The sequence below is a fragment of the Salvia splendens genome, chromosome 4, assembly GCF_004379255.2.
Source record: "Salvia splendens isolate huo1 chromosome 4, SspV2, whole genome shotgun sequence".
NCBI classification, from domain to species: Eukaryota; Viridiplantae; Streptophyta; class Magnoliopsida; order Lamiales; family Lamiaceae; genus Salvia; species Salvia splendens.
The window spans coordinates 710792-722815 of NC_056035.1; the positions used below are offsets into that span (position 1 = coordinate 710792).

Sequence of the window (12024 nt, forward strand, 5' to 3'; positions counted from 1 at the left end):
TATTTGAAATTTAGAATTATATTTATTATATATAATAAATTTAGAAATGATTTCGGATAACTTTTTTATATTTTAAAATATATTGGATTTTTTGGTTTGGGTTTAGTTATAAAAAAATAGGATTTTCGGATTTGAATTTTTAGATATTTTCTTCATATCAGTCCGGATTTATATTTTCTCATTTTCTGTAATTCGAATTTCCGGACCGGTTTGAATTTGACAAAATAAGATCTGAAATCCAAACACTTAACCAAATGCCAATTCATCACCCTTTAGACCTTAGATATCAGATATAATCATATAAGTATGAAAACATACTCACTCTAACACAAATCAATACAATTTGAAGAGGGAAAACTGTTTTCTTTTTTTCTCATTGACTTAATAGTAGTACACTCTACAGTTTATTATTCTCTATTATAATTACATACAGCATTATAATTAAACAACACCAACACACCCTCCATGCATATGCATCAACAAACACCAATCTTAATCACCAGAACATATCTCACAGCACACATTGATGCACTCGAAGCACGCGAGAATCGTGCAGAGCTGAGTGAACGCGATCGCGCATTGGTCGTTCACCTTGTTGCAGCACTGCAAGAAACACATACAGCAGCAGCAGTCACACCACTTGGCGCAAAGGTTCGTTGCAGCTTTGAGCATCATCTCTGAAGTTTCGTACAGCTTTGGCTCGGCTTGTTCAGGTGGTCTGTTTTCAGCTGTGGCCTCGAGGTTACCAAACCCGATCCCTAGGCTGCGCATGAATGTCGTCTTCTTTGCTCCAGCATCGTCTCTTCTCTGAGTTTTCGCGTACATAGGTCAGAAAACACACACTTTCTATATAAACAGCATTGCAAGATTGAAGAAGGCGCACCTCTTCAACTGTTTTTGTCATGGCAGCTAATATGCATTTGTCTATTTCGACAATAGCTATGCTGGTGTACTCGGAAGGCACCCCGGTAAGAAGGCTCAGTTTTGTAGCCTGCAAGTATAGAACATTTCACATTACTCAAATCACATCATTTTTTAAAATTAGCACAAGTTTGAGATAGAATGCCTAGAATTATATTCAAAGCATATATCTCTTTCTATGTGTGTACAAACAGTAGTGATCATCATTTCACTGAAATTGAAAACAAACCTTTTCCTCTAACTGTTTGCTTCCGGATAACCATGCAGACGCAGTGAGTGAATCAATTTGCCTCCTCGCGATCACCTGCCGTTAGAGAAGAGATTGGTGGTTAAATATAATAACCAAGCAAGCTATCTGTATACAGAGGTATAGATGAAACCTTACTTTGTCAATAGGTACATCTTTTGCACTCTGCACTTTTAGAGTTATCTCAAACTTGCCTAAATCTGGTAAGGTGCCATAAACTTCAACATTGTCAGGGAAGCTTCCGGTGTATCTTCCCCATATCAGTACTGGACTTCCAGACGATAGGTCAGGAGTTTGAGCCGGATAAATCTGCAGTGATAAAGAACAGTTCGGATGAGTATATCAGAGGCCTAAATGTATATATATGTAGGGATAAGTGTGAATTTCATCATACCTCAAGGGAGTCAAGATCTTTCAGAGAATCAACGCTTATATCTGCTACTACAACTGATGATGCATTGCTGATTAATCTTTCCAGCCGCGAGTTGACACATCCTGGCAAAGTGATCACGAGAACCAAATTAGTACGGAAATAGTTACATTCACAAATAGTTATTGGAATTGAGACAAACCTATATCAAAAGCTGCATCATAGTGACCTCTTCCGATTTGTGCAAGCATTTGCAAGAAGTAATGGTTGCAGTACAAACCTTGCAGCATAAACCAAACTTAGTGTGATCAGTTTAAAGCTTGTGAGATAACTACAAGAATCATATTGAGTTTAACATAAAACTGAGAGGCGATAACATATAGATGATAATGAGCACCTCACCTATTCCAAACGTGCAGATTCGTGGAGTGATCAAGCCTCCTGCCTCCACGAGGTGACGTCTCATTCTATCACAAATCTCCTTTTCATCTTCTACAGCTCCATCAGTGACAAGGAAAACCAAGGGAAGCGAACCTCCAGCTTTTGAGAACATATTGATTGCCTAACATAGACCACAGAAAGTAATTTATGTGTAGATAAAAGAGAGTCATAATTCATCACTTCACTAACAACCATTACGTTTCTTGAATGGCAATCATGTGTATGTAATGTATGAAACCAAAATATGTGTTGCTGTAAGTTTATTCTCCAAAGTAAAATGGCATAGATTGACACTGGCAAATTACTTTAAACATCATCAACTCATTGGAATGTATAGATCGTATAGCAGAAAAAGTTTATACACAAATCAAACAATGAAATCCACAAGAATCATTGATGGATAGTAGGAAAAAATTCTTTCCAAATACCTGATTCAGAGGAGCTGCGATATTTGTGCCACCCTCGGCTATAAACTTCATCTCAATCCATTCAGAAGCTTTTCCAATCATCTCTTTAGTTGCTTGAACCATTGATGAAGAAAATAACAAAGAGCTTTCATTGAAAACTATGATGTTAAAAGTGTCCACTGGGTTAAGCTTAAAGAGCGCAGTTAAGAGAGCCGTTTTAACACAATCAAGCGGTCTTCCTTGCATGCTTGCACTTATGTCGACAAGAAACACCACTTCTTTTCTGAAAACCTGCACGAAAAAATCCAGATACTAAGTCAGGGGAACGAGACATCAACATATTTGTCAACTAGTTACATGAACATGTATATATATCAAGAAGCAAGTAGTAAACATATAATAGCTACTGATGATGGCTGACCTTATGATTCATGATTTTTCCAGGGTATAGATACAAACAAAACATCTCCCTCTCATCAAAATCATGCAGGGGTGGAGACTGCAAGAGCACCCCACCAACAGTTTCATTTGAAGCAACCTGAGCATTATAAAAAATAACAAATTAATCACTTTGCTATGTCACTATACATCAAAGAAAGATAAAATGAATATTGAGAAAGCTTACATTGTATGAAAAGTTGAAGTCATCCCTGGACCAGCATGGAACTTCCCTCTCAGTAGAAAATCCTATTTTCGAAGCTTCATGTTTTGTTTTCTGTCGTAAAAGGAAACATTAAACTATCATCTTTTTGCTTTTGTTAAGATAATGAAGTTACTTAAAGAAGCAAGAATACCTTAATAGGATGACTAGTACTTTCAAAAAACACTTCAGTTCCAGTGCCAGAGTTCACATTCACTAAAATATTTTCCTTTTTACTTGTGCTCTTCACCACTGGATTAACATATGAAGGAAAAGTGAATGGAACATTCAGGGAAAATCGGCCATCTTGATACAACAACTTCTGGGACCAACTGAATTTGACAGAAAGAATAGTCCCTCCGTCAATCTGAAAAAATGAAAGCAGTTGCAACATTCATCAACCTGCCTTACTTGGAGTAAACTAGTCTTGCAGATGTTAATATCATTTAAACTACAAACATTATGTGTAAAATGCATTTTCCACATTAATTTTGAATCCTACTTAGTGTTAATAATCTCATTAATATATGGTGTGATATCATCTTATGGAGAGCCAAATAAATATCCAAATCTAGACTTATATTTGCAAATTCCAAATACCAACGAAATTATAAAATAGAAGTAGTAGTATTTAATATTGTGTCACTACAAAGGAGCCACGTTGCACCCTCGAATAAAGAAATTGGATATTTTACTAGAAATTAGTATTGATAAATGCATTGACTAGGCCATAAATACTCAACCAAAAAGGACTTAAAATAAGCAGTAGACATGATTTGATTCCGGATCTGAGAGTTGTGAGTCCTGTGACCAATGTCTTGCCACCACGATTTGGATTTAACTGGTAAAATCCAACTTGTCCCTTCCTTATATTATATAAAGAGAATAGTAGTAGTATGATTTTTAGGAACATGGCATATATGCCAAGTGGAAGAACATTAATGATTTATATTCGCAAATAACTTGAATTTTTATACTCCAAGGTGACAGACTGTAATAGAAAAAAAGTTTAAAAGCTACCTTAGGAACTTTAAAAGTGTAGATGTGGCCTTTAATCAAGAATCCATCTTTACTGCTGGCTGTTTTGGCTGCATCTGCTGCAGCATCTTCTGTTGGCATCAGCTCTCTACTGAATGACTTGAAAGGGCTCTCAACTTCTACACCTAGAACTGAACCCTGTTAGCCAAATATGAACAACCTAAACATCAAAAGCACTATTGCAAAAAAAAAAAAAATTCCTTACATTTTTCAGTAATATACTTTTACATGAAAAATTAAAAAATAAATACGCTAATTTATGCAAAAGTTTTGATTTTTATGCTAGACTGGCACATTGACACTAAATACAGTCCAAAGACAGGAGCCAAAATGCATTTTCATAATGTATATTGCATATTCTCATTTGGAATAATACTTTTGTACATTTGCCGAAAAAAATCACTAATTTCCTCAAATATTAGAAAGCTATATTTAATGTATTTGGAAATGAAACTCCAAAAGCCAAACTTGCTAAGTTTATTTAGCTAATTAAGGTTAAGTACTTAAAGCCTTTTATCCATATGATATCAGCTATCAAAATGGATGACAACTTTTCTAGAAAACGAGGCTTTATATTAATTTTTATTCTAAAAATGTATATAATTAATAATTTATCAATGGTTTAAATTTAAATCTATGGAGTGATTTATATTACAAAATTCTAATCTAAAAATTATACTCACTTATTTAGCTTTTAATTTCTCATTTTCAGATTTTTATAGTGGATGTAGATTTCACGAGCGAGAAAAAACAACAGAAAACAACAATGATAGACATGTTTTTTGTTTTTAATTTCAAAAGTCAAAATATTTTCAAAAAAAAAGGAAAATAACAAAAATATACACATGATTTCCACACCTTGATAAAAATCAATGTTTTAAAAACCGGACCGGACCGACCGGTCGGACCGCGAACCGGTACGTAGTCCGGTCCGGTTCACCCCTTTAAACTACCACTGCATTGAACCGCCGTGAACCGGTGGAACCGGCCGGTCGGACCGTGAATCGGAAACCGGTTTTCTATTTTTTTTTCAAAATTTTTTAAAATTTGTTGTTGGTAGAGGTTGAACTCATGACCTCTCTTCTAGTTAAGAAGATCTCTACCACTCCACCACATGGGCTTATTGAACAATTTGAACATTAAATATTTTTATACATTAACCATTAATTTTATCTAAAAAAACTAATAATTTATTTTAATTTTATTATTCTTTAATATAATTGTTAATTATAATATATATCATTATCATAATTTATATTTTAATGATGCTCTACTTACCACCTATATTATTATTAGTACCATATAAGATTCATTATTTACTATAAATAAATTTTTTATATTACATACTTAATTTATATACCCTAGCTATTGACATTAATGAATAATCTTATCTAAACTAATTAATAAGTACTTAATTCGTATTTAATTATATATTATTTTACGAAATAAATTTTCTTAAATTAATATAAACATTATCTATTTTAATACATGAAATATTAAATTTTTTAACTAGACTAACTAATATTAAATATATATATCTGAATATATTTACTAAATTTTAATATTATTTATATTAATACATCACTAATTATCTATAAGGTTTAATGTTTTGTGATATATTATTAATTGTAAATCATTTACTAAATTTAATATATTTTTATATATATTTGCAACAGTAAAACGGTTAGACCGGTGAATCGACCGGTTGGACCGGTTGAACCGTGAACCAGTAACGTCGCCGGTTCGCTTGCCGGTCTGGTTTTTAAAACATGGATAAAAATCATTCACGATATACCTGCTCGCCGATCGGCATAGCAATGCGGCAGCTGCAGCTCCTACTAGTGGAGACGCAGTCCAGCCTCCACGCGCCGCTGACTGTCACGAACGCCGTATCCAAGCAGCAATCAACCTCCAGCGACACGCGGTGCATGCGCAGCGGAATCAGCACCGGCGGATCGCACCGGCCGTAGACGTACGGCTGGTAACTCGGAACGTCGGGATTATCCACCATCGACGGGTCGTTAATCTCGGCGTACACCATCGGCGCCGTCGGCAGGAAGCTCTCCGCCTCCGACGTCATCGAAAGCTGCCGCGGCGGCGCCGACGCGGTCGTCGATTTGTCCTTGCCGTAATAGATTCGTTTCGATAGCTTCAACCCGAGCTCCACCGCTCTGGAGAAGTCTGTCGCCATTCCTGGATTGGTGGAAGCGGAATTGCCGGAGTTTGGTCGGAGAGGCGGCGGCGATTAGCGGAAACGATTGACGGTGAAGAATTTTGGGGATTAGTAACGTTTGGCTTGGGACGATTTGGAAGAGTGAAATGAACTGAGCTTTCATTTACGTGTAAAGATTGAGTATTAAATTGCTTAATTTAATTATGGTGTTTTCAATTTTGGATTTATTGCATTTTGAGGACTTGGAGATGCAGATATTTCCATATTAGCCCCAATAGTTCCATAACTTTCATATTTAACTTTATATAATTCTTCTTGGTCTGACAACTAGAGTCAGTCGCGTTCATCTATTTTTTTTGTGTATACATCAATAAAAGTCTCATTTTACTAATTCAAATTTAGATTTATTTATAGTGTAAGAAAAAACTAAGATTTTTATTCATAGACAATATAGCAATATATGACATGGTAAATTGGTATAGTAAATAAAGAGTTTAAACTTTTAAGTAATGTCAATATCTTTTTGGAAACTCTTCTTGAGATTAGGTATGCTAAGGTTGGTTTTACAGTGGGATTAAGTTTCTAAATTTGTATGATTCGAGATTTTTAAATTTTATAAGATTGATTGAAGTGGAATTGATAATTGAGTACCATAAATTCGGAGAAACTGTACTGTTGGTTTTAAATTTTAAAAGTGATAATAGTAGATATATTGTGAGTTGAGAAAAAAGGAATAATCCATAATAAATGTTCAAAGCGATAAAATTAAGGTTGGCTCCCGTGAGCTGTTATAATGAAATATTAATCCTCATTTAATAACTGCTTATTTATGAGAGATTTGCTTACTATACAACGTAAATACATCTAAGCAAGATCATTTATTGCGTGGTAATTAATTACTATTAGTCTAATAGCTACTCTAATATGACTATGTTATTATTTCATCACCAATATGACACGACTAAATATACTTATTTTTTATAACTTGGTTTGAGATATACTACTATATAATTTTCTATATGAAGGTATTAATCTAGCAAAAGTCAACATAACAACGACTACTTCTACCTACTCATCACTTAAAGCACATTATTTTTTTTTATTTCTAAGAGTCATAATCATAGCTTACAAAAATATATAGATAACTAAACCGAATTGGTCAAGCTCATTTAGTTATTGGGCCTCCATTCCATTTTCATTATGATTACGATGATAACTTTTTCTTATGACATTTAATTCAATTTGAAAAAATAGTTAAGATCAAACACTATATAAATATAGAGTACTGATCTAGGGAAATCATTACTTAAATTCATAACTAGATAACACGAATTTAGTTCACTATAGGAAAAAGTGAACCAAAACGCCTTTACAATGAACTAAATCCTTCACGAAGTAAATACTTCACTATAATGGTGGTTTGATTCACTCCTTCCTGTAGTGAACTAAATCACTTATATAGTGAACTAGATCATTTTGATCTAATGGCTGAGATTTGTTCTCTAGTTATACACTTAATATTAGTTATACTTTGATCATCTATATATATATGGGTGTGTTAGGGCCCTTCACAGCTTTTTAGTGTAAGCTTCAAACAGATCACAACCATTGGATCCTTGAATTGGATGGTTGTGATTATCTGCATTATTTGACGAAAAATCTGCATTATTGGTCGGTGTACATTATTAGAATGAAAATCTACATTATTACACTATAATAGTGCATTATTAGTCGGTGTGCATTATTCAACTGAAAATCTACATTATTAAATGATACGTGACATTAATCTAATCGTCGGATGAAAAAATCGTGGGGCTGAGATTTAGTTGAATGATTGGACAATATTTACATGAAGGGTGTGAATACATCCATATACATACATACATACATACATACATACATACATACATACATACATTCATTATACATACATATATAAGAAATGAGTTCACATTCAGTCCCTAAGCATGAAGAGTTAAAAAGGAACTGGCTGTTGGAGTTAGTTAGTTTGTTAGGGAAGAGCCATTGAAAGCTCTTGTTTCTTGATTCTTGATTCTATTCTGTTAGTGGCAATTACCACAATTGTATGAGCTTTAAGTAGCTCAGTTTTCACTTGTATGTTAGTGTTATAAATCAATCAATAAAAGAGAATTCATTTTCTCCAAGAAATCATTTATCTCTCTTCTTCTTTAAGTAGCGTGTGTTTTCTGTGTGTGTGAGTGTTCATACTTAGTGTGTGTGAGTTACTTGGAGAGTGTATAAGTTTGTATGCTATGTTAATAATATACTATAGATATTTAGTCTTGATAATAACTTTGAATTGTTGTATTAAATTATTTACAGGGTACACAATGTTATGACATGTAAATTTGATTAATAATTTCGTACAACCATTTATATGTAAAAAATAATCATAAGATTTTAATCTAATTAAGACATGTAATCCGTTCTATAGTTGGCCACGTGGTACTTCTAGTGAGATCTATGTGTCTAATTTTGTCCCATTCGAATTGTAAATATACCCAAAATACTGATTAAACTACTTTAATAAGACATATACAAAACGTATGTTAGTGTTAATCAAATAATGAAAATGGAGAATAATTACTAGCCCAAGTTTCAATATTATACTCCATAAGGGTAATTGCGAAAACCATATTTGATGGAACAAAGTTAAGCATGTTTTGTTCAATTTCAAAGTTTAAGTAAAGCATAAGTTCTTTGCTTTATTAGTGGGGTTGAGAATTGAATAGTTAATAATAGTTTTGTCCGCCATTAATTTAATCAATCATATATATTGGAGTACATATTTTATTGAAGTTTGTAACTTTTTGCATGACTTATAAAATACCACAATCACACATTGACCCCAATTATTATCCACTAAGGACCCGTTTTATAGAGTGAGTGGGTTATAGCAAGAGGATTAACATAGGATAAAATTTTCGGGCCAAATGTAGGATTTATGTAGGATAAAATAAACCCACAAGAGGATAAAATAAACCCACAAATTTTGTGGGTCACATTAACTAAGCCCAATAGTGAAAACGGGCACTATTCACGCGGGCCTGGCGGGCCGCCGCAATTTTTTTCGGGCCTTGGATTGCATTTATCCAGGCTGAAAAATTGTATCAAACATTGGATTGTGGTGGGTCCCACCAACCTTAACCTTGGTTTATCACCTATAAAACGGGTCCTAAAGCTTGTCTCATCATGTGTGTCCATGAACAATATAATTTCATAGATATAATGATATGGATTTATTTTTTTAAATGAGGATACTGTTATTACAATAAATTAAAAGCATTGATTTAATTGTAATTTTAAAAATAATTTGAGTATTAAGTTCACACTAATGGTGTTTTATTTACGACATTCGAGTACCTATTTTAATAGAATTTTCCATTTCCTGAATCAATTACTAGCGATATTGTATGAGATTACCAAAATGATCTTGGATGCAAGATTCATATTTTTTTAATGATATTTATATGCATATCTGATACAATCCCAGCCGAGCTGCAACCTCGGCAAGAGCCGAGCATGGTCCCAGCCGAGCTGCAACCTCGGCATGAGCCGAGCATGGTCCCAGCCGAGCTGCAATCTCGGCATGAGCCGAGCATGGAGCAGGGGTCGACTCCGGCAGACGGACAGCCTCGGGAAGAGCCGGTCGAGGAGCAGAGGGTAGCAAGGGAGGAAGTATCCATTGCGAAGACAAGGCCGGCGAGGAACGTGAAGCCTCCGAGCCGATTCGGCGACTTTGTGGCCCGATAGCCTCTTTCCATATTTTTGTTATTTTCGTTCTTTTTATTTATTTATTTTTTGCATATTTTATTATTTATTTTGACATTGGGTCGAGCGTAATTATAAGCTCCGTCGGGTTTTCTTGTTGGTTCTTTCCCGATGATTAGGATTAGGTCGAACCAAACCTAGGGTCCGTAGATTATAAATAGGGCTGTTATATCACAACATATGAATAACAAAGAATATTTTTGCCCTAATCGCTGTTACTTAACGATCAAGAAAACTCAGAAACGAGCTGCCCGACGAGAGGAACTCGCGCACAGCCGTTTTCGGGAGATTCCGCCGACCCTCGTGAAGGGCGCCGGACGTGGGAGAACGACGAAAGGCTTCGTCGGGTTCAGTTAAGGGAAGGGAGCCTTAACATCTGGTGCTTTCATCTTGAATTCAATGCGACGCAATAACAACTACGGTAGGCCGGGGTGGGGGCCTTTCCGACGTGGTCAGCCGGCGTTTCGCCGTGAGGCTGGAGGATTCAGTCACCCACCGTTCGAGGACTTGGAATTGGAGACGAGACAGGGGGACGACGTCCAGCATAGGGACCCTGTTAATAATAAATTGGACCGGCTGTTGGATCGGTTCGACAAATTGGATGTGTGGAGGGATGAGACGGATCGACGATTTGAAAATCTGGAGGCGCCTTCCGCACGCGAGGTAGAGCCCCCGTCGCGCCAGGGCGAGTGGGAGGAGTACGAGGAGTTTGACGTAAGAGGCAAGAGACCTTGGGACCGTGGGCTCAGGCCGCGCCGCGCGCAGGGTGGCTGGGAACCAGCGGGGGTTGACTCAGGCCGTTCGCGACATACCGGGTTCAATCAAGCGTTTGATCGCCCGCCGTCCTGTTGGGACCCCCCCCAACGGTTCACATCGCGCGAATCACCGTTCGATCGGCCCGAGAGGGTCAAGATGGCTGCACCACGATTCGATGGCTCGGACGCTACCAATTGGGTGTCCCGGGTCCAGTTTTATTTTAATCATATGATGATGCCGGACGCACAACGCTTACACTACGCCGTAATGTTGTTCGACCCACCGGCGTCGGAATGGGTTTTTAACTATTGCGCGAACAATGAATTTGTCACGTGGCAGGAGTTCTTGGATGATGTGCGCCATCGTTTTGATAGACAAAGCTTTCAAGACTACTTCGGTCTAATTGCGAAGTTGACACAGACCGGAACGGTGCTCGAGTATCATGACACGTTTGAGAGATACCTTAACCGGATTCAGGGCGTTCCGGAGAAACAGCTCTTCACGCTGTTCGTGGCCGGTTTAAAACCGGCTATGCAGGAAAGGTTGCGCCTACATCGGCCGCCGTCCCTAGCCGCGGCGATGGCCTTAACCTTGGAACTGGCGGACTCGCATCCCGATCGACAACAGCCACAGATGACTGCTCGTCGCCCGTGGCAACCTCGGGATGGTCGCAATCCGACAGCCCCGAACCCCGCCCAATCTTCGGCCCAGACCCCCGTAGGTCTGCCTTAGGTGTGATTATGTATATACAGTATCTATTATTATTAGACACAAATCAACAATTGAGATTTACTAATTATACACAAAACTAATCATATTCGCATATAATTAATACCAGTCTTTTGGTCATTACTTACATGAATAGTATCTATAAAACTATAGATTATAAATATATCACGGGTTACAATAAATTATAATAAAACTGAATTTCTGGCCGGTTGTGCCGTGAGTACTATTCAATGGCCCATTTAATTGTTCAATAATTGAAATTATTAATATTTGGCAGCTTCAAAAAAGTGTGACGTTCAACCAACACATTGTTTCCAATAAATCGGCGCTATATGCTAGAACAAATAAAAGTTTATCAAAACACACATGTATAGAAGCAATTATCAATTAATTAACACTTAAATTACAAAAATTATGCAAATTGCAACTAATTCAATGTGGCTTAAGTTCTTCTAGTATTAAAAATCATTTTACGCAAAACTAAGGTATTAGGAGTAATAAAAAGTGAGA

The 12024-nt window shown here is 36.4% G+C and overlaps 1 protein-coding gene across 3 annotated transcripts; it reads right to left on the reverse strand.

Annotated features, from left to right (window-relative positions):
* Window positions 1-342: 342 nt before the first annotated feature.
* Window positions 343-6410, reverse strand: LOC121801295 (von Willebrand factor A domain-containing protein DDB_G0292028-like). Of its 3 annotated transcripts, none has more exons than XM_042200758.1 (13): window positions 5860-6410; window positions 4047-4202; window positions 3181-3393; window positions 3012-3101; window positions 2808-2924; window positions 2408-2677; window positions 1941-2100; window positions 1741-1818; window positions 1563-1663; window positions 1307-1477; window positions 1151-1225; window positions 884-991; window positions 343-807 (listed from the first exon to the last, which is right to left on the reverse strand). In XM_042200758.1, exons 1-13 carry the CDS (start codon window positions 6253-6255, stop codon window positions 493-495), a joined length of 2250 nt encoding a protein of 749 aa, XP_042056692.1. In that variant the 5' UTR covers window positions 6256-6410; the 3' UTR covers window positions 343-492. The 3 variants fall into 3 exon arrangements, with proteins under 3 accessions (XP_042056692.1, XP_042056694.1, XP_042056693.1); XM_042200760.1 differs by having other exon boundaries at window positions 4047-4183; window positions 5860-5996; XM_042200759.1 differs by having other exon boundaries at window positions 4047-4189; window positions 5860-5993.
* Window positions 6411-12024: the final 5614 nt, after the last annotated feature.

Excerpts from the sequence above, each read along its gene's own strand:
- LOC121801295 (XM_042200758.1), bottom strand. The coding sequence starts at position 6,255 with ATGGCGACAGACTTCTCCAGAGCGGTGGAGCTCGGGTTGAAGCTATCG. Across the intron at positions 1,478-1,562 it reads AAGATCTTGACTCCCTTGAG|ATTTATCCGGCTCAAACTCC; the intron begins GTATGATGAAAT and ends TTATCACTGCAG. Across the intron at positions 1,226-1,306 it reads AAGATGTACCTATTGACAAA|GTGATCGCGAGGAGGCAAAT; the intron begins GTAAGGTTTCAT and ends CTCTAACGGCAG.